This window comes from Vanellus vanellus (genome assembly GCF_965231255.1).
Source record: "Vanellus vanellus genome assembly, chromosome: Z".
Classification (NCBI taxonomy): domain Eukaryota; kingdom Metazoa; phylum Chordata; class Aves; order Charadriiformes; family Charadriidae; genus Vanellus; species Vanellus vanellus.
The window spans coordinates 23,597,699-23,620,952 of record NC_138908.1 but is presented as its reverse complement, the minus strand read 5'-3'; the positions used below and the strand labels follow the sequence as shown (position 1 = coordinate 23,620,952).

The following is a 23,254-nucleotide window of genomic DNA, read 5'->3' as shown; positions in this document are numbered from 1 at the left end:
TATTTGTTGGTGTTTTGTTTTGTTTTGTTTTTTCTGGTTGCTAGTTAAGCCAACAAAGAGAAATAGGAGAAAACATTTTTATACGAACTTTTTTTTGTCAATAAAATAAAATAAAATAATTTTGGGGGAATATTTTATTTCAGTTGAGAGGTTTAATCATTCTTAACCGTTAATTAAAATTTTATATATTTCCAAAAGGGGGAGAAAAATGTTTTTTTGCTGGTTCAAAACTACTGAAACAGAATGCTTCAGCTCCCTGTTTTGTTTTGGTTTTGTCAAATTCAGCTCAAGTTTAGGAGTACTTTAGAATCCTTTAAGTTACACTTCTGGTGAATAAAATTTAGTTCAAGGAAGACTTCTGGTTCTTACTCCTGAAGTGTCTGACTGTCAAAGTTAGGAAACTGACAGGCAAATTAGGACCATACCTTCCAGAGCAGCTAAAAGACAAGTGTTAGAAGGGAAAAAGAGATCCAAAGAAAAATTGATGTATGTATTAATGGGAAAAAACCTCTCAGATAATGTATAAGAAATTAAATTTGGAATAGTTATTAACAGATACAAAAAGAAATATGTCTATAAAACAGCGTCTATGGGACAGGTGAATAAGCAAGTTAAATTATTGCCTTTGATTTGCTCATCCAACCTATGTGCTCTGTTCCTGAGCATAATTGAAATGTAGAATTGTATTATATATTCATTGCTTGATTTTTCCTGTGTTTAGTACGTCTCTTAAATTCCATGCAGGTAATAAATATAAAGGTTTGAATAATGTAATTTCTTTGTGGGGAAATCCATTTCATGAAGCAAGAAAGAAGCAAAAGCAGATCATACAGCACTTCAGAAAAACTCATCAAATGAGCAAAGGACAGTGATGAACTTTTCCACTTGCAATTTAAAAGATGAGGTTGGTTTGCTTTTCATTACGCAGTTAAACTCTGCTTGATGACTCAATGCTGAAGAATAATAAGTACCTTTAAGATATGCTTTACAAATATGATTGTTAATACTTTTAAGCCGAGACTTAAAAATCATGTGAGATTTAAAACCATTTGTTCTGCAACAGTTTTTGCTGCAAACAACATGTAGCGCCTGGATCATACTGGAAGAACACAGGATTCTTGAAGGGAGCAAACACAGTTTTATGCTATTTATGAAATGAAGCCTCTCATCTGCAGACCTTTGCCTCCTTTTGGTGTGTTTTGAGAAAGCTAGGCACCGTGTGAACCGGGGCCAGCCTGAAGATTGTCTCATAGTCTGAGCAGGTGAATGCCTTCCAAGAAATTAGATCCACCGCTGCCTTAAATTTCCTACCTGAGTCTGGACAAGTTGATGTAAAAATAGTGAAGAGAACAGATGGCCTCTGTTCCATGGTTTCTAAATTAAGACACCGAGTTCCTGCCTACGTTATAGGTCTACCAAGTGCTAACAACTGTAACTGAAGTAATTTGAGAGCTGCCTTTGCAGTAAAGCAAAATGCTCTGCAGAAAGGAGAACGGGATGCTGACCTGGGTTGTCTGGAGCCTTGGTCTTGGTGTATTCCCGATTCTGCCTGTGCTGTTGGCCAAGGTATTTCTTTTGGTTTCGACTTTCTTACCCATAAAAATGAGATAATACTTTTTTGCTTTGCTTCTCAGCAGTGCTTTCAAGGATGGCCTGGTTAATATCCCTAGGTTTTAATTGATAGGAAATATCCTCTAAGAGTGATTAAGTATTGTGAAATATTAGGCCTTCTGTGTCTCAGTCAATGGGGCATGCAAGTACAGAGACTATTTTGGATAATTCTCATTTTTATTTCATTTTTTTTTCATGTGTGGGCATCCTCCCTCACAGGGGCTGTGATGCTTAACTAATACTTTCTCAGTACTTTAAATAAAATCTGTATTTATGAAGCAGCATTCTTCTTGCAGACTAGTTGATGTTCAGAAGCAGACAAACGTTCCGGCACATGAACTTAGATCAGAAATGGAGCAACAGGTTTCAAGCAACACATATGCTGGAAATAGTTGTGCTGGGATTAATCTAATTGTACTAACCAGGCAGTCATTTTGAGAACAACAAATAGTTTATGTCTGTGGAGCAGAGCAGAGTGTGAGCAAATGTAAAGGTAACAGGCTTCCTTCCTGGATAAGTGGGGTTGGATATCCCGAGTTAAGAGTCTGAAGGAGATTATAGTGGTCTGTAAGGGCATATATAATCTATAAAAAGCCTCAATTGTGTTCATGTTTGCATATATATATATGTATATATACATACACACACTGCAACATATACATATATATAAAATAAATTGTATCTATTCCCAACTATACAGGGAGTATAGTTGGCTAGGTTTTTAATTTTGTGTTGCAGTGAATTGGTGGTATTAAGCGGTAATCAAGAGGTTCATGCAAATGTTTGGTCTGTTTTTGTGGGGGAGTGCTGCTTTTGTTTGAGCCTGCCCAATTGATTGAGAAGGCGAGTACCACGGAGGGGTGGGGACCGTGTATCACACTTGGAGATAGTAAAAATTAGTAAATCAGTCTCTTCCTGGCTGGAAAAAGATTTATGTTTGTAGCTATAAAATGAAAATTTTATAGCTGCCATGTGGTCTTACGAGATTTACAGTTTGAGTGCCTCCTGCCTCCATGTGCCTGTTTCTCTATAGGCTTTATAATAAGACTATTTATATACATGTATCATACAGGCATATATATACATGTATAGTAAGACTATATATATACATGTATCTCTATCCTGTGGTGCAGTAATTGTCTGTATTGGACTGACATCTGAGAGTGATGAAGTTTAGCAGACATACCTGGTCCACAGAGAAAGCGGGAACCTGACATGATACTCCCATTTGAAGTGCTATAACAGCACTTTTTTCTTTTCTTTTCTTTTCCTTTTTTCTCCGGATTATAAATATTTTGAATATATTTACATATTTATGTATATTTAAGGTAATTTTTTTCCTCACAAAGCTGGTATTAATTAACACATTGTATTAATTTTTAACATCCTAATTTTTTTCAAATTTTTCAAAAAGGAAAAAAAATAGTGTAATATGTAAGTCAACATTAAAACAATCAACCTCATATCAGTTCCTACCATTAAAAAGGTGTATTTTTGTCAACTAGCTCACACATTCTCTTCTGTTATTCATTCACACACACACATACACACACCACACATACCATTGCTTGTTAATTATTGGTAAACGGTAATTTCTTAATTACCACTCCATCTGCAGTACTAGCTATTATATATGTAGATTACTTTATTTTTTCTGGTTTGCTCATTTTTAGTCATCCACGTCATCATCTCATTCATGTGCAGTTCACACTGTTACGTTTCTTCTGAAAGATGAAAAAAATACTTCAGTCAAAGTCATTTTGAATAAAGAAATAAGGCAGCAAGGCTTTGAGTTTTCCACTGTTTATATCCAGTTTTCCCTCATATATAAGGGGAATCTGGCTTCCACAGTCTGACTCACTGCTTTCCGAAGGAAAGGGTTTTTAAGTAAAAGTTAAGTTTGTAAAATGTGTAAAGAACAACAAGAAAGTTTGTTTTACATAAATGCCCTGCAAAAGAAGAGAGAACTGAAAGATATTTTTTTTTTTCTGCAGTAAGATACCAATAGTTTTTTTTCATTAGAAGCTATGAAATTAGACACTAGTTAGTGAAAGTGGAAAACAGCTTTGTAATATGCTGGTTTAGTCCGTGGAAAGTGAAAAGTGGTTTTTGTCTGTATTGACAGGACATCCTTCAGAAAAGGAAAAAAATCCCATTCTGCAATGGAAAAAAGCCTGTCCTGCATACATAAAGGTATTTATCATGTCATCTGCATTACAGTGTATTGTGTTATATCACACTGTAGTGCAGGTGATGTGTAAAAATCCCTTAATGTAGGACAATATTTTTTACCCGTCACAATTTAGATTGAATTGCTCTGCTCTGCCTGAGTAAGTCATACCTTAGGCTAAGTTTTTAAGAACTGAGTGTATGTATTGCATCTCTTTTTTCCTTACTCCATTTAATTTATAGATAATTAACTGACACCCCTTTCTAGTGTTCACAGCTTATTTTTCAGAAATACAAAGATCAACTAATAAAAAGAGGAAAATACAAAACTCAACTCATTGTTATGCAGTTCAAGGAAGCTCAACCTACTGTATACATTGCAACAAGTAGTTCTGAGAAACTAAATAACATCCCTTAGATGATTAATTCAGAAAAAAGAAACAAATGACACATGTTCAGCTTTGAATAACTTAACAGGAACTTTTGTGAAACAATCTGAGCTGCACATTTTCTTCCACCAACCCATTCATGCATATTTTGCTCCCTGCCTGCCTGCGGTGATTTGTCTTCTCCACGGCTCTAAGCAAGTCTGGAAGAGCTTTGTGTGTCTGCGGTGCGCACAGATGTAGAGAGGCAGGACAGGGAACAGGAATGAAATGAGTTCCTGTGTGAGAATATATTTAATGCCTAAAGCAAAGACGCAACTCTGCAAAAGGGCTGAGCAGCAGTGCAGAGGTGAGTATTGGGCTATCCTGAGATTATAGTCCTCCTCTTCAGAAACCCTTCGTTATTTACAGCATGTTAAAGGAGTCTGGAGATGTGCCTTTGATGGAGCTGTGCTGCGTGGCTATGCATAAATGGATGGTCTGTGAGGCTTGTGCTGGGGATCTCTGAAAGTCTTCTACCTCTGCATTTTAGGAAGTTGTTGTCAAGAAGCATATGGGTATGTCATCACAGTTGTGACAGTTAATCATTTTGGGGGAGAGAAATTGAGCTCGTTCAAGCAAAGAATTGAGGGAAAACTTTGCTGTCAAGCAAAGAATTGAGGGAAAACTGGCTGCATGCACAAAATAAAAAAAAAAAAAAGAGGAAGAGAAGAGGACAAAAAGTTAAGAAACCGCAGCATTTTCTCCAGTGCTGGCAGTTCAGCTGCTGGAATAGAACAGGAACAGAGTACAACTTAAAACGTAGCATCCTGGGTTTATTCCTTTGGCCTGAAGCTGAGTTCTCTGTAGCCCTTCAGAGAGGCAAATCTAACTGAGGTCTGTAAGAGAGAGGATTTGTTTTACCACGAACTCCATAATCAGCATGTACTCACTTGACAAACTGGTTACACTGGCATATTTCAAGATAAAATATATCCTCTTTGGCTGAGGTGGTCTCCTTTTGTCTTGTGTCCTTTAAGAGAAAGACTGACCACGTGTAGGGAGGAATGGAAAACCAAAGGTGGAAATTAGCACAGCAACTGTGTAAGCAGCACAACTTGTGGGTTCCAGTTACAGAAGCTGCTTTGGGAAATCATGGAGCCAGCATCACTGTCTGATCTCCATGAGATATGTCACCTGGTCAGAGCATCCCTTAAGTCTGGAACTAAGGTTCACTACAACTTCCTAAGCTGAATATTGTGATGGTTGATGGCTGCAAGACTAGTGTGTATGGGTGAGGATCATCCCAAAATTTTCCCATACTAAACTTGTTCTCTGCTTGAATCACTTAAGAAGGGTTTCCTTAAGGGAAAAAAAAAAACCAAACCCAACAAGAAAAACCCACCAAACAAAAAAACCCAACACAAAACTGACTAAAAAACCCCCAACACTAATAACATGTTTTCCTACAAATGTAAAAAAAAGGCCCCACTTCATTATTCCTCCCTCTTCATTTTAAACAGCCTTCAAATACTACTGTTTGTTTCCAACAAACTATTCCATTATACTTTGCATATATTGAATGAGCAGATGTTTGAAACTCCAACGGGGCGTGTTTTCAGTAGATACAGTTGAAACCAGCTGGAAACATTTCCATAACTAATAAGAAACAGCATAAATAAGATGGTTTGTTTTGTATTTCAGTCCTATGGTGTTCAAGTCACTTTCATTTATGGGTTTTTTTTTGAGAGAATTCAGTCCCTGAAAAGTTTCTGCATGGGATTCGTTCCCTGCTTTCCTTTGAGGATCTAGTGGTTTTCTGTGTCACTCAGATTATAAAGTACAGAACCTGTAAATTTTAAGCAGTTTTGGGGCATGGGGTCATTTATATGGTTCCTGTAAGTGTAGAGTTACAGGTTATATATATGATCAAGAAACACGGAAGTGACTTCAGGATCCCTCATTATCAGTGTTTGGGGCTGACCTACCAGAAGAATGGTCTAGCATCAGGAGATTACAAGTGTCCTAGTACAGGTGTCATTCAAGCAGCAGGTCCAGTGTCTCAGGGTGGTTCATCAAAGAAAACATGCAAGACTTAATCTGCACCTGACATTGTCATGATTTAATCCCACCTGAAATATTTTGAACAACATAGTCTAATTTAGTCAGACTCACAACTAGACCTTCCCCAATCATCATCTATGTTATCACTTATCAAATGGAGTGGTACAGCATATAGTTGATTGTTGTGGTTTAACCCCAGCTCAGTCCCACGCAGCCGCTCGCTCACTTTCGCCCAGTGGGATGGGGGAGAGAGTCAGAAAGGTAACAGTGAGAAAACTCGTAGGCTGAAATAAAGACAGTTTATTAGGTAAATGTGCAAATGAAGCAAAATAAGGAATTAATTCACTGCTTCGCATCGGCGGGCAGGTGTTCAGCCATGTCCAGGAAAGCAGGGCTCCATCACATGTAGTGGTTGCTGGGGACGGAAAACACCATTATTCTAAATGTCCCCCCTTCCTTCTTCTTCCCTCGGCTTTTATTCTTGAGTATGGGATGTCCCTGTGGTCAGTTGGGGTCAGCTTTCCCAGCCGTGTCCCCTCACAACTTCTTGTGCACTCCTAGCTTGCAGCAGTGCGAGAAGCAGAAAAGACTTGATGCTGCATGAGCAGTGCTCAGCTGTAGCCAAAACTGGCTGCCCAGTTGGAGAGCTGGGCAGAGAAGAACCTAATGAGGTTCAACAAGAGCAAGTGCAAGGTCCTGCACCTGGGGAGGAAGAATGCAAAGCACCAGTATAGGTTAGGAGCGGACCTGCTGGGAAGTAGCTCAGAGGAGAAGAATCTGGGGGTGCTGGTAGATAGTAAATTATCCATGGCCCAGCAATGTGCCCTTGTTGCCAGGGAGGCCAATGGCATCCTGGGCTGCATAGGGAGCAGTAGGTCGAGGGAGGTCATTCTCCCCCTCTACTCTGCACTGGTGAGGCCACAACTGGAATACTGTGTCCAGTTTTGGTCTCCCCAGTTCAAGAGGGACAGGGAACTGCTGGAGCGAGTCCAGCGAAGGGCAACTAAGATGATGAAGGGCTTGGAGAATCTCCCTTATGAGGAAAGGCTGAGAGAGCTGGGACTCTTTAGCCTGGAGAAGAGAAGGCTGAGGGGAGACCTTATTAATGCTTACAAGTATCTAAAGGGTGGATTGAAGGAGGATGGAGCCGGGCTCTTTTTCATTGGTTCCCAGTGACAGGACGAGGGGCAATGGGCACAAGTTAGAACACAGGAAGTTCCGTTCAAATACACGGAAACACTTCTTTACGGTTCAGGTGCCAGAGCACTGGCACAGGCTGCCCAGGGAAGTTGTGGAGTGCCCTTCCCTGGAGATTTTCAAGACCCGCCTGGATGCAGTCCTGAGTAATGTGCTCTGGGCAATCCTGCTTTAGCAGGGGAGTTGGACTGGATGATCTCTAGAGGTCCCTTCCAACTCTGGAAACTCCGTGATTCCGTGAAAACATCCCTGTGTTATCATCAGTGTTTTCATTGCAAATCCAAAACATAGCCCCACACAAGTTACTATGAAGAAAATTAACTCAATCCCAGCGAAAACCGGTGCCTTGATCACATTGAATAATTTGATATCTGATCTGTGATGGAGATTAGCATATTTATGGTAGCCCTGATGCATCAAGCCTACATTGGGTAACATTGCAGGTTCACATGGATTTGTAAGTGTGAGTTGATTCAGAGAATGATGGGTACACTAGCTTACTATTAATGTGCAATTTCTGAAATTGCAGCAAGAATTGCACTTTGCTAATAATATAAGTAGACATAACGTATTCCATATCTTTATATTTTTATAATGCAACTGAGGACTCCTAAGAAATTTGAGTAGCTTTAAGATAAAATGTTGTACAGGATGATATGAAATGTCCTAATCACCTAATAGCTCTCAATTTCTAAGACACTACTGTTATGTGGCAATTTATCTATTCAGAGGTATGGTGAAGCCTTTTCCAGAATGCCAGATGTCTAAAACGGGTTACATCACATAGAATAACTGGATTAATAAGTTATCACTGAGAAGAGAGGAAATTTCTGGATTTGTAATTTTATAGGTGAAGAGCAAGAATAGGCAAGGAAATGGCAAGTACAATTTTCTAAATAATGCTATAAATGTGACTGTTTTGAACTAAAAAAAAAATGTACTTACCTTTTGATTTACACATTGTTCTTGCGTCTTAAGAGTGTCCTCCTCCACCCAGCTTTGGGAACAGTAGCAATGGCAGTAACACACTATAAATAGTGAATGGCTGAAATGAGCAGTTCATGAATACCTAATAGCCTGAAATTTGTTTGCATAAACCGTTAAACAATTATGAAACATATTTGCAGAAATCTGTGTATAAATGAGTCAGGAACAGAAATAACAACCAAATTAGTCAGATAGGAAGACCATAGCATATAATAAGGCCTCTTCTAATGAACATATAACTTGTTTTGAATTCAGATATAAAAAGTATTATTACAAGTGACCAGTGCTGTGCAAGCTATGAGAGCTTCAGGACCCGTCCTTTGCCCTTTGGTGATGCCACCAAGTTAGTGTGGGTGAGCAGTAGAACCTGTTCAGAAAGGCTTGTGTGTCTTTGGGGAATATTACCTGCATCTGGTCAGTGTTACCATTGAAATAGTGTATTACAAGATGAAAGGCCTATTAGTCAGGTATGTCAGCATGTGATTTGCTGTGCTGAAGTCTATACAACCCCACAAATCATCTGTTCACCTGCAAAGGTAATGTGCTTTTTGAGAAACAGAAGTGTTGCTTTTTTGATGGAATGATTTACATTTAACAGATTAACAGTACTATCAGACTGATAGTGACTGAACATTAGGAGAGAATTTTTCACAGAAAGGGTGGTCAGGCATTGGAATATACTGCCCAGGGATGTGGTTGAGTCACCATCCCTGGATGTGTTTAAGAGACGTTTAGATGTGGTGTTGGGGGATATGGTGTAGGGGAGAACTTCGTAGAGTAGGGTGGATGGTTGGACTCGATGATCCCAAGGGTCTCTTCCAACCTAGACAATTCTATGATTCTATGATTCTATCATATACAGATAAGGCATTTCTCTTTCATTCTTTAAAAGCATATGGTTGTACAAGCCCAGCTAGTCTGTATTTGCAGCCAGCAGGTTTGCATGTAGAAACAGACTTTCAGGCATGTAACGGGACAAATGCAAGCACACTGATGTAACTTGCTGTAGTTCCATGCAAGTGTGGTCAGTCTGAAGAATATGCATCAATTGAAGGATTATAGCTGCAAATTGGAAGTGTGGACATGTGCACAGAAAATAGTTGCTCTAATACCGAGTAGTCTATTTTCTTTCCATTCAGAATACAAGTTTAGTTATGGAGACTCAAAATAAAAATTCGCAGTAACCTACAGAGTGAAAACTCCCTGCTGAGTTTATGGAAAACACCGCAGGGCTGTGCAATTACTGCTGTGCTTTATTGTATTGTTTGATGTGTTCTTCAGGGACCTCATGTTCAGCTTGAATGGAGATAGAGCCAGAATTGTCTGCTAAGCTTAAAATAATAATAAAAAAAATAAATTATTTTCAACCTTTTTTGTGTTAAAAAAAAAAAAAGATAATAGTCCATTAGGAGTACAAAGTTGCTGCCATACAAAGAGAAAGCTGCTGACCTTGCTGAGAAGGTCAAGCAATGTCCCAGCAAGAGCAGTCCCTAAAACATAGGAGGAGTTTTTTACTGGAGAAACTCTTATTTTCATTCAAAAAAAAAGGTCATGCAAAGAATAAAATCACCTGAAGCAGGTGTTAAATAAATGCCCTAGTTGGAACAAAGAAGTATCCTTTCATTCAGAAGGGTCAGGTTTTTTGAATTCTGCTTTTACCTTCTGTCTGCTGCCGTGCTGGTTACTGAATTGCACCAGAGTAACTCAGAGAGATAGACTGGGTCACATACAAAGCATATATTTTCATTTGTTCTGGAATTTTTTCTGTCATATCACTTTTTGTTTCCCCCAAGATTCTTTATCACTTATAGTGAAGACTGACATCCGTATCTTGCTTTGATATGTACACCATGCATGAAATGAGCAGTACTACCCAGCTTTATACAGATGAAAAAGCACATTCAGAAGTCTTCTTTAGAGTGTCTTAACCCAGAAGTCTTGACTGAAAGATATTCTGAGAAGATATTCGATATATGAGCTGGGCAGAAACTGGAATTCCCGTTACCCAGGACATTCTGAAATTAAAAAGCAAAACTTAAAACTGTATAGAAAACATGTACTTTGAATCTTCTTTGGAAGATTTATTTAAATTCAAGCTTTAAATTCAAACTAATTTCTTTTTTTCTTGAAACCTTTCAAGAGAACCTGGGTAATCCAGCAACCCTGTATGTAGTTGTGACAATTGGGAACAGACCTTTTAGACTGCCAAGGATTTGGCAGCTCTGCTTGTGGGTAGTCTATGTATAGGTTTTAATATTTCAACTTAACTGTGAGAAGACAAAATAATGGCAAAGTTATAAATGGTAATTAGCAGTTGACTCCATAAAATACAGAAAGGGTTAGGCTGCAGAGCAGGTACTTTAGCTGAGACAAACATAAAAATTGTGTCTTGGAAGCACTTTTAATAGAGTGTGGTAGCAAGCCAATAATGATTTGCAGCATGCTCCCTGTAAGTGCAGAGAAATACATGCCCAGAGCCTGACCTGCTGGTTCAATAAAGCATTCATTGCTCAAATTAGAGGTGTTCATGTGAGTCAATAAGTGGGATATTAAATAAGGAGCTGTGCAGAACTGGACTGAACATTCTCCCTGATGTGGGCAGTCCTGTGAAGCTCCTCGAGAGCTGTTTGCATTGGCTGCTTTGCACCACTTGCCTGGACGCAGCATCGTCACCCAACCTGTGTGGTGGTCACATCTGGCCAGATGTGCCTCTCCGTGTCCACAGTGCCCTGGGGAAGGAGGGCAGCAGAGACTGGACTTACAGGACAAGGAATGTACTTCTTGCTCTCTACTAAGTTTCAGGAGTCTGCACATCTGTTGGCCACCTGTTTTCAGGATGGCATATGATCTTGCAAGGCAGCAGCTGGAATAATCTGTTTACAGTAACAGTTAATTTTATCTCGTTTCATTTAATTTGGACAGAAGCAACACTTTCATGTCTCAGGGGGTTGTAGCATCACTCCACCTCACCATCTCAGGGCATGGAAACATGGAAGAATCTCGGCTTTCATTGTGGATTTTTCCAGGCCTTTCCTTTGTCAAAATAGTCTGAAATTTTAAAATCAGAAATAGACTGATTATAAACTTAGTGGTTCTTCACTGCATGACCGGGATCAGATTTCAAAGACACAGTGTTTGTAGACACCTATCTATAAAGTAGAAAAATGCCTAATTCTAGAGAAGTGAAATAACTGGAGAGATGAAATACTAGGAATAATCCAGGAATAATTACCTTTTTTATGTAAATCATAGGATCATATGGTTTAATATAAATTAAGGGGGTGGATAATTTCATTAACCCACACTTGCAAATGCTGTCCTGACTTCCTGGGGCTTGACTGTATGAAGTACTCCATTAATGCTGTTAATCCTATGTGTGTCTGTCTGTAAAGAGGACATGTGATTGCAGTTTTAAGCGCACGCAGCATGCTACCATTTATCTAGCGATCACAGGTAACACTGCAAAGCCATGTGTCCTTCTGCAGTACAGATAGACATTTCAGTTCAGTGCACTGGGTTCTCAGACTGCCTCTTGCTCCCAAGTTCAGGTCTCTGGATCTTTGCTGCCACAGGTACGTCCTGTAGTTAGATTAAAGCCAACATGCAGGTGCTTACCTGTGCTACAGTCACAGCTCCTGGTTTGCTTACTGAAGCATACTGTGGAGCCAAACATACTTAATTTGCCCAAACATTTGTGGTAATAGGATATTTTGGTTAAACGATCCGAGTTTTAAAATTTGTTACTCTAGCAACATACTCTATAGAGCAAAATGCCTGCCTGTCTTCCTATCAAATGATTTCTGTCAGGAATATAAGTAGTTGAATTGCTGATACTCCTGCCCAAACTAAAAATAGGCCAAGTTTGGCCCTGATATAAGTAGGTACATTTTGTTGGAAGGAGCTGAAACAAGATAAGTGTTGGTATGGTTCTACATTTAGTGTAGAAGAAGGTACGAAAATAAAAGTGATAAAACAGGATGTCTGTAATAAAATGCCATGACTACATATGCCGCTGCTTTTACTCTGGAATGATTCGTATCACTTATACGTGCATGCTTCTGTTGTAAAATCTATCCCCATAGCCACTTTCCAGGATGCTTATAAATATGTAACACTCCTAAGTGTTTCTCTGTGTTGTGTTCGCCATTGCATCTTAGCATCTTGAATTTTTGCGTACCTTTTCCTCATACCACCACCTGAGGAAGTATGATGAAGGTCTACTGGTTTGTGTCAGGTCAGGAACTGGATCACAGAGGGACTCACTCGCCTGTGGTTGCAGAGTAAGCATCTAGGAAAGCAAGGACCTGAAACCAAGTCTCAGTTCACTTTTTCACCTAATTTGTTGCCACCTGCAAGATGAGAGGGGGACCTCTATAGTTTCTCAGTTGTGACTGCTCAGTGCCAAAAGGAAGCATCTTCAGAGTTTGGACAGCCTTTTCCATGCTTGTTGCCAGGCATGCTTGATGCGCAAACGTTTTCAAAACTGCAGAAAACAAACTGTAGGTTGTTCAGTTTGTAGTGGTGCTTTTGAATAAGTTACACTGCTCAGTTTAAACAGCTCTCTGGAGGAAATGACTGTCCATGCAATATTGTACATCATTTTTTCTGATCCTGTCTGAGGTGCAAAGGACATGAAAACAGTCCAGATGCATATTACTCTCTGAGTCATCAAGAGCCCCTTGCTACCCCAGCAGTGAGTTTTGGAGCCCCTGGCTGTGCGTTTGCCTCACTGAAGTAACCCAGAGTTGAATAACAGCATCGATGCCAAGGGGATGTTGAAACCGAGTAAGACCACAGCCTGGTGCTCACAGCATTTTAGGAAAACTGCACAGGAAACCATTCTTCAAACCTGCTGCTCAGTATTTATGTAGCAGGCAAGAGCAAAGAAACACCTGCATTTGGAGCAGAAAGCAGTAAAGTTTAGAAAGCCTGTGATGGCCAACGGAGCTTAAAGGGTCCTGTGTTTGATCCCAGGGCAGGTGTTTACCTGTGAAGATTTACTTATTGACCGTGTTCTTTACCTCCAGTTAGGTGGTCAGGTAATGGAATATTTCATTCCTTTTTGATTTTTGCTTTCTGCTGCTTCTCACATGCACTGAATCTGTCCAAAGTTGGTTTTTGTTGCTTTCGTTTTGCTTTCTGGCAGAGCCACTAAAAGAGGTTAAATGTCAATGAGTTTCAAGAAATCCCTAAGGGCTCTAGTTCTCCACTCTTACACCACTGTCAGAGCACTGTGGCATTACTAACCTGGAATCATTCCTGATTGACGCAAGGGGAGAATCAAATTCTGCCTATCCTGTAGTTCTGAATGTGACTGATACTTGCATTTTGTTGTTGCTGGAAAAAATTTAATACTGAGAAGTGTATCTCTTCTTTCAGGTGATAAAAAAAAAAGGGGTGTGTGCGTCTTTTTTTTAAGCGTCTGTCTTCCTCACTAGGAATTTGAAGGTAGTTTTATGTCCCTTTTGAAGGTTTATGTATTATGACTGTTCATTTCCCATATGGTGTAAAAAAAAACAAAACCAAAACAAAGCCTCCACTAAAAATACCACACAATCCCCCCTTCAAAATGTCATTTGTGTCATCAGTTTGGAAACAGCTAGTGACTTAACTTGCTAACTCTCATTCATTTTGTAACCCCTGAGATGAAGAGTGCTGTAGAAGAAATGTGTTTATAATTGTCATCAGTGTAGGATTTCTCTAGGGTTTGTGAGAATATTTGCAAACCAAATAGTTTCATCACAAATGTATTAATTGCCTTAGCAAGATAAAATCATGCATAATTTGCTTACGAGCATTTTCCTTTCTTGCTTGCTTAGGACAATTCTAGGACAGCTGTGGTTGTCTTTCCTGAGCAAAATACTCCCTAGGTCTGCATTTCTTGTGAGGAAGGACCATGTCCCCCAACAGGACATGGGTTGTGCCTGGGTTGTTACAGACTGCAGTTTGAGAAGGGAAGGAAAGGGAAGGGGTAATCCTCTGAGAGATTTAAGCAAACGGGTAGTCTTTTGCATCAGTGGACCATTCTGTTAGATATATCTGAATCGAGTTAAAGTTAAACCTTATACCCTGTCTGTGGCTGGGGGTGTTTGACCTTTGCATCGTTTTTTTGTTCTAATGCACACATCCTAGATGCAGAAACCTTTTTCCAGTACAGCTGCTGAACAGTGTGTCAAAAGGAAGCTATCCTGGCATAAACTGAACCAACATAAGTAGCAATAGACAAGGGCAGAACTTGAGGAAAAATAGGAATTTAGCACCTTTTCCAGATGTCTTTCCTATATTCCACCTCTTGTGTGACTTACATGTACATTTGTAGTCATTTTGCTAGATACAGATGTTTTCTGTTATAGTAGCTGTCTCTTGTTAAAGGAAAATTACTCCTTACAGTATATTTGACTTGTATGTATCGCATCAACTTACTCTCCTAGGAGATCTAGAAATGCTGTTCATATGTATTTTCCTGTGATGCAGCTGTAAGTTTCTATGGTGAGCATAGAGATATGTTTTTCACTTTTTCCCTCCCCACTTTTAACCAGGTAGACAAGAAAATTGTCCGCACAGAAATTGGAGTTCTTCTTCGCCTTTCTCATCCAAACATTGTAAGTTTAGCCTTCTTCTTTCACTCCATGTTTGTACCTTTGGTTTTTTTTTTTTTTATTAAATTCTTTCTGTTCCTGAGAGATGACTGTTGTGGTTCACCTATACAGACCTGGGAGGGTCCTGGATTAAAGCTTTGCGTTCTCCTCATGAGCGTGTTAGCAGCTCATTATGGAAGACTGCTGAATTATACTTACCCTTTAAAATAAATTATTGATGTTCTGACAGAGTTGAGTGAGGAACTACGCAAAAGAAGTTCTGTAAATGAAAGAGGAAGTTGGTGTTGTCAGTCCTTGGAGGGTGAGGAAGGTCTTACATTCAGTTATTCTGAAAGGTTGGCAGACAGGTGTTGACAAGCACTAACGAAAGCAGCTTCTTAAACTCCTCTGTTACACAGAGGTTGCTGAGGTGTGAGGAGTATGAAAATAACAACAACAAAAAAAGGGAATGCAAAGGAGATAAAGCTAGCCAAAAAGAGGGGAGTGGGAGAGAACATATGCAATAACTTGCTCAAGTGCCAGGTAAATGACACACCACAGTTGGTACCATCCTCTGCTTTATTGACTGTGTTCTGTTTCCTGTTGTTGGACCTGTGATATGCTCAGCAAAAAGACAAATAAGCAAACGGAATCCTTTTTTGTTATCTTTACCAGATAAAACTGAAGGAGATATTTGAAACCCCCACAGAAATCAGTCTTGTTCTGGAATTGGTCACAGGTGGAGAACTATTTGACAGGTAAGTTACTTCTACACACCTCGCTCAGTACCTTCCCCAAGGATGTTACAGATTTCTTCTCTGCACATAATCTCTGTGTTAGTAATTACTGGAATTATTTCATCAGAATATGGTTTATTCACACAAGTAAATATCTGCGGGAATTGGCTTAAAAAATGTGTTTGGAAATGTGATTATCATGAGATTTTTTTGGAAAGGATACATGAGTTGAAAATAGAGGAAATTGTCAGTAAATTCTGAAGAGCACACGGTATTGAAGGAAGGTGCTCAGCAGGTGCATAGCATCAGAGTGCACTAGAGCAGACAAAAGGCAGGAAAACCTGGCAAAATTGCATTGATGGGTCATCATAAAATATCGTAGGAGGCAATCAGCCTGCCAGGAGGACGGTCTTATGTCAGATACAAAATCGGTAAGCAGAGCAAAAAAAAAAAGAAATTCTCTTTGGTATTCACTGTATTTATAAAATCTCTGGGTTTGTTACAAAGGTTCTGCAAGACAACTGTTGAGTTCTGAAAGTGTTGCTTATAAGACTGCATATGCTTGTGGTGTAGGTGCCTATGCATAAAGTGAAATACTGTGATACTGCTGGGACGATATTTTACTGGTAGGGATTTGGTTTTTCAGAGCAAGAGAAGATACAAAAAACATTTGATACTGGCTTGAGTAAATCAATTAATTCACTGGCATTGGTGATTTCCAACTAATACAAGGACAGGTTTTCTGATCTTCCTTCTTCTGTAATTAGAGTTTAGTAATTTAGAGGACCGTTATACAGTATTTGACTTGAGAAAACAAAAGCATACTTTTTTTGTACCATGGTCATGGCTACAACCTTGAGATGAACTATTTCTGAACAATAATAACAAAAGCAGCTCCTCCTGTAACATCTTTACTTCAGCAGGAGAAAGGTGCCTACCCTCTGAATACTCAGACAAAACAATGGGGAGAAATGTGCTGCAAGTTAAACGACCAGTGAGCGCCCAGTCCTGAGCTAGAGAGGACCCTGCACAAGATGCCTTACCTTTCACATAGCCCTCTATATATCCACGTGGTTTCAGACTGGGTGGTTTTCAGGAAGGCTGGGTACTCTACAGGAATCTTTAATGAGAAGAATTAAAGGGAAAACGCAAATATGCCAGTGAAATCATTGGTTCCTGAGCAACAGCCATCTGTGCGGTAGAAGAACTGAAGATAAAAGACTCCATGGGATCCAGGATGGGGAATTGCATTATTTCATGGAAGTAGGATTTAATATTATGACATTTTCAACATTCTGTAATCTATACTCAGCAGTGATTATGGGATTCGAGCTCTCAGATTGATCTTTCCCCCAAATTGTATGCTTTATCCAGTAGTTTGGCTGGGACGAGCTGTCCGGCATTGCCTGACCAGAAGCAAAACTGTTTAATCGCTTAATAGAATTGCGGTGCCCCCTTGTGATGCTATGAATGAGCACTAATACTACAGAGGTCTTCCAAATTCAGCATCCTCCTTTTGTCCATATGCAACAGAACTGGAAACTTTGGCAATACAGTCCTCTCCGATCTGTGATTTGGAAAAAAAAGCAACCAACGTAACAAAAACCACAAAAAGCTATTTTCAGATGTTAAACTAGCAATAGGAGTGTGAATTCACTCTTCAACCTTAAATCAAAAAAAATTTAATGGGAATACGGAGCCAAGATGTTTTGCACTAGTCAATCCAGTTCAGCGTTAGCTCTCCCTTTCCTCTCTTTCAGCTGGGCTGAAGGATTGACACTTGGGTTTTGCTATACAATGGCTGTCCTCTGAGTGTTAGTGGTAGCTTTCTGCCTTAGGGCAGACTTCCCCTCCCATGCTTAATCTTTTCAATCCACACATCTTTTTACCATGCATGAAGGAAACCTCCTGACTTACAGAGAGGCCTTGTGTACTCTCTCTTCTTTGCTTGCGTGACTCCCGTCCCAGGAGAAAGCAAAACGACCCTGGAAAATCTCCTGCTGGGCAGTGGGGTTGTGTCAGATGTGGAGGGAGAGCTGTGACCCTGTCTTGAGATCCACCCTATGGCTGTCCTGGAGGCACAACCCTGTACAAAGAAGATGTGGGCAAATGAGTCTCCATCGTGGCCAGGGAGCACCCCTAGGGTTTGGAGGACCTTATGTGCTTGCTGTACAGCTACCTGACTTTATAAACCACTGTCCATACACAGGCAGCAAAGCAACTTTTGTACCTTGGAGGAGTTACTCTTACGCCTCTTTCAAATTAGCTGTCAGCAAATGATACGACTAGAGCTGTTATACAAAAGCATCTTTTCTCCTTACTGTAAACATCTTCATTGCTGTTACTGTTACTGCTAATTCTGGCAAATATGCCGGTACTTTTTATACAGACTATTTTATTGGTCTAGTTTTCTGCCATCACAGATGTCCATTCTTATTTTGAATAGCATTTGAGCTGCAGATGAGTAAGTTCTTTCACGTACATGTTCCCCTTATCATGAAGATGATTTTATAAATATCCAAGATCTGATTAGTTTTCTAGAATTCTATTAGCATTGTTGATGTGCTGCTGGTTTCATGCCACTCTAACATAAAAGTTCTGGGTAATAAAATTATTTGCTTCCTTGACCATATTTAATATTTCTGTCAAATCATCCACATTATTGCTAAAATGAGCTTTTATTATGACAATTTTTCAGTTGTGTTACCCAAAAGGAGATAAATTCAAACAAAAGTATCAGTTACACATCTGAATTAATACAGCTGCAATGAGGTTGGGTTTAGTTGTATTTTTAAAAAGAAATTGGTTTCCCAGACTTCATAAATTACATTGTAGGTCATACCCTGACATTCAATATTCTGCCACCCCAAACATAACAAATATAACTCTACACTAAGTTGGAGAAGTTTGTTTAAATTTGAATACTTATTGCCAGTTCGCATGATGTTTTTTGCCGACCCAGTAAGTGAGCAGTGACAAAGAGCTTTTGAAGTAAGACGGACCGATGGATGAACTGACCAAGACTCAGAGAGAACTACATTGGATCTAAATTGACCGATATTCTAGTTCTTACCAGATGCTGTGTCTCCAGCCCTGTGGAGGCACATAGGACTTTGACATTTGCTTAGTCCTCCTCTTCCGTTCCTGCGTGTTTAAAACACACATGCATGGTTGAAGTGCATTTAAACCAGCAGTGTTTTGACAGAGTCCCGGGGGACGAAAGTCTGGTATGGCTCTAGCTAGCTGGAAAACAAAACCCCGAAATGAGCACAGCTATTCAAATGCCTGGCAGAGTGATTACTCTAACATTTGAACAGTCTTTAAAGGACAGTGTTTCCACTACGCTTGTGGATAGGAAAGTTCAGGACTGGGAGCAAAGTGGCAGGCAAATGTCTGTTTTCATCCCTCTCGTATCTTCCTTTTTACCTCGTCTTCTTATGAAGAGTATTGCAGAGCCATATTTCAGACCACAGACACATCTTTTTACACGAGAAGTTTGAGTGGTGGAAAGACATAATGAAATTTGGGTTTGTTAAGTTTTTGGATGACATCATATTCTGCATACAGAATAAAGTAATAAACCTTATCTGGGTACTTTTAAATGGCAGATTTATAATCAAAAAGCTTCTCTCCATTTCAGCTCTTCTCTATTTAACAGGAGAAAGCTAGAGGCAGAGTTGATGGAATTAACCCTCTGGGTGCTTTTAGATAGACGGGACTGAATCTGAGCTCAAATAAACTGAATCTAATATTTTAATATGAATTGAAGATCACAGTGGAAAAAAAGAGTTTAAATGCAGTGCCCATGAGGGAATGTAGCATGAACTGACATCACAAAAATTGATATAGTTTTCCTGGGAAAAAAATAGATTGATGTCATTTGTATAGGCAAATTGTTTCTCAAACTAATTGCTTTTTAACACATTTTTGCTAATAATCGCTAAGCCATAAACTGCTGGAAGATGTGATTAGCTATGTGGACAGTTGCCTCACTTTTATGTGTTAACCCCTTTGATTATTACCCCTTCAATTTTATTTGTAGTTCTTCCCTTTTAGAATAATGATTCTTCTTAAGCTTGGTTCAGTCATATTTTTCTCTTGCCTCTTCCTTTTGCCCTCTGTCCCTTCATTGTTCTTTACTTAAATGTAATTTCTTGGTACTGTTAACTTTGACGTTCTTTTCTGTTGCATGGTGTATTTCATCAGATTCTTAGTCACTTTGTTGATCTGGCTTTGCTTCTGACAATTAACCTCTTTATTGTTACAGGCAGTAATAGGTCTTGCAGTGCAGTGAAGTCTGATATCTGTCTTCTGTGGGCTAACTTTTTTTGAAGTTGGTCTTTTTATTCGTATCTATTGCCTCTCAGCTGAATCACCAATATATGACTTTTCCAAATATTAATTTCAGCAAAAACGTCAACTCTTCTCTAACTTCATTTCAGTCAGAATACCTGCAGATTGATAAGAATAGTTTTTGTTAGACACTTTCTTTTTTCAGCTTCAAGTGATAACGTAAATCCATACATTCTCCTTGTCTGTACTTTGGCATTTCGACCACAAACTCTTTTTCTTCCTCCATCTTATTAATAACTGCACCAAACATTGTCTAAAAATACCACTTATGGCTGACAGTCTCTTGACGCACTTACATTGCAGGTTTCATATAATTTCCTCTGAAATACAGATTCAAGCTGATATGGTCTTCCTTTATGGATTTTACATTAACAAAAATATTAATTACTTGTTCTAAAGAACTCGCCTTTTTAAGAGATGTGGGAATGATTACCTCTTACGGACAAAATTTCCTGAAGTGTTCCCAGGCTTCAGGCACACACTTTCTTGTTTCTGCTTACAGAAATTAGAATTGCTAAGGGACATCAAAAAGAGTCAAGGGATTAATCAGTCACTAAAGTGGGGGTCTTTTATAAAGTAGTGGCAGAGTATCATCTTTTATTTGTTTCTGAGCTCTGGTCTCACTTTGTGGTGGCAGTCTGTTTTCCGAACAGGGGCCAGAACAGTCCTTTGGACTCTATTTCACGTGAGCAAGTTACAGCTCCCGACTCAGGACTGGCAAAAAACCAAAGTGGTCTGACTTGACTACACCAGTTATGCCCTATTCTCTGAAATCAGAAGACAACACACAAATTAGCAGTGGTAAAAGTGCTCCTTGATGTCATAATAGCTCATTTAGTGTCCCTTCATTTCAGCTGCAGTAAGGATAAAAACCAGTAATTTAAGAATAAAGAAGTGTGTGTGAATGCTCATTTGTAGCCTTTCCAATGTAATTTGGTATTTCCTTCCTGTACAGAGATGTAATAATGCCTTTAGACTTTTCTGTGTTCAGCGCTTTATTTTCCATCACTGGACAGAATTATTCTAAGTAAGTCAGTATCTACCAGCTACAACATTCTCCTCAAGATGAGGGACATAAATGACTTTTTGTAAATGTTTGTGCATAGGATACTACTTATGGTGTGGTCAGAGTATGCACTTAGAATTAGGTGAAACACCAGGCGCCAGAGGGAACACACTTACAGCTTTATAAATGACTAAACGACTCAGGCAATGATGATGGTGCAATTATAATACTGGCTGGCTTCCTGCCACTCTCTAAATGAGAACTGATGTGACATTAAAGCTTGCCTGGTTCTTAACTCCACTGTGGAAGGCTTTTCACTTAAAACATTTTCATTTGAAATGTCCTTTTGCCTTTTGTTATTGCTTGAGATAACTTTGCAGGAATTGTTAGCATGGGTATGTCCTTGTTGGGACCAACCTGTATGTTACTAGCCCACTTTGGGAGCTGGGCAAGCCTTTTGGAGGTAGGACGCATCAATACCTGTGAAGCTCTTTAGTTTGTTAGGTATTGTTAATATCAAGATTTCTTGTGATTATAGCATCTCTGACATATGTATTCTCAGTTTTCTGCCACAGCCTCAATGTTGTAATATAGACATACATGGTCTGGGTGCCAAACAAACTAGGAGAGATACACCTGTTAAATTAAATAGGAAGCTGATTGAGCCTTGGCTGATTTCCTCAAATTTAGCTTTCATATTTGTTTGAAGTGCAGAGGTTTTAACAGCTCTGTGCAGATGACAAGTTGAGGTATTTATACCTACAGCCTATATAGCTGTAGCCTACATATATGTATACAGGGAGTCTCTGACTGACCCGAGAGCTAATGGTGTGTCTGCTATGCCTTGAATTCAACATCGTTCCTGAAATTATAAAATCAGTTAGGGCTGTGAATACTTGTACATTTTGTTTCTCGTTGCTTTTTCTATGTACGTTATGCCACGAATATAAAGGGAAGCCAAAATGTTTTAGGACAAAGTACAGTTATCCTAAATATTCAGAGCACCAAAATGTTTGTACTAAATGATAATTAAGTTTTTTTCTTTTTGAAAGCCTGAAAAGCAAATGCTTTTTAGATAATGTACTTCTCAGTTCAACGTCGCACTTTAGCTACTGGATTGAGGAATGTGTCACACATACACACGCTTTAAGAGATGCCAAGGCTGAAAAAGGAGGACTGGAACAGGTGAACTTGAAGTAATCCTGAGCTGACTAACGATAATGGGAATGCTCCTGCAAATTGTGACATACAGGGATATGTATAATGGTATGAGGTTCAACAAGGCCAAGTGTCGGGTCCTGCATTTGGGTCACAACAACCCCATGCAGTGCTACAGACTGGGGGCGGAGTGGCTCGAAAGCTGCCTGGCAGAAAAGGACCTGGGGGTGTTGGTGGACAGCCGGCTGAGCATGAGCCAGCAGTGTGCCCAGGCAGCCAAGAAGGCCAACACCATCCTGGCCTGCATCAGGAATAGTGTGGTGAGCCGGACTGGGGAAGTAATCATCCCCCTGTACTCGGCACTGGTGAGGCCTCACCTCGAGTACTGTGTTCAGTTTTGGGCCCCTCACTACAAGAAGGACATTGAGGTGTTGGAGCGTGTCCAGAGAAGGGCTACAAAGCTGGTGAAGGGTCTGGAGGACAAACCTTATGAGGAACGACTGAGGGATCTGGGGTTGTTTAGCCTGGAGAAGAGGAGGCTGAGGGGAGACGTTATCACCCTCTACAACTACCTGAAAGGAGGTTTTAGAGAGATGGGAGCTGACCTCTTCTTCCTGGCGACAAGTGATAGGACAAGAGGAAATGGGTTCAAGTTATGTCAGGGCAGGTTTAGATTGGATATTAGGAAGCATTTTTTCACTGAAAGGGTTATTAAACATTGGAATAGGCTGCCCAGAGAGGTGGTGGATTCACCATCCCTGGAGGTGTTTAAGAAAAGGGTAGATAAGGTGCTTAGGGACATGGTTTAGAAGTGGTGGTGTTTTTATCAGGGTAGGTTAACGGTTGGACTTGATGATCTTAAAGGTCCCTTCCAACCTCACTAATTCTATGATTCTATGATTCTATGTGCACAATGCACGTTATGCAAGCAGTGACCAGTTTCAGAATTTGATGTCCGTTTGTTTCACTCTTGTTGGGAAGCGAGCGATGTGCCAGAGTGAGCTCCTGGGCAATGTTTTTAAAACATCA

General features: G+C 39.7%; 1 protein-coding gene across 1 annotated transcript in view; it reads left to right on the top strand.

Moving 5' to 3' along the window:
* CAMK4 (calcium/calmodulin dependent protein kinase IV) overlaps nt 1–23,254 on the top strand; it is a gene marked incomplete at both ends in the record, with an annotated part of 170,047 nt that overhangs the window by 77,049 nt on the left and 69,744 nt on the right. Inside the window, 2 exons of the mRNA XM_082497511.1 lie at nt 14,933–14,995; nt 15,647–15,729. Of these exons, the coding sequence (XP_082353637.1) occupies nt 14,933–14,995; nt 15,647–15,729 (146 nt within the window). The remainder of the gene's footprint in view (nt 1–14,932; nt 14,996–15,646; nt 15,730–23,254) is intronic.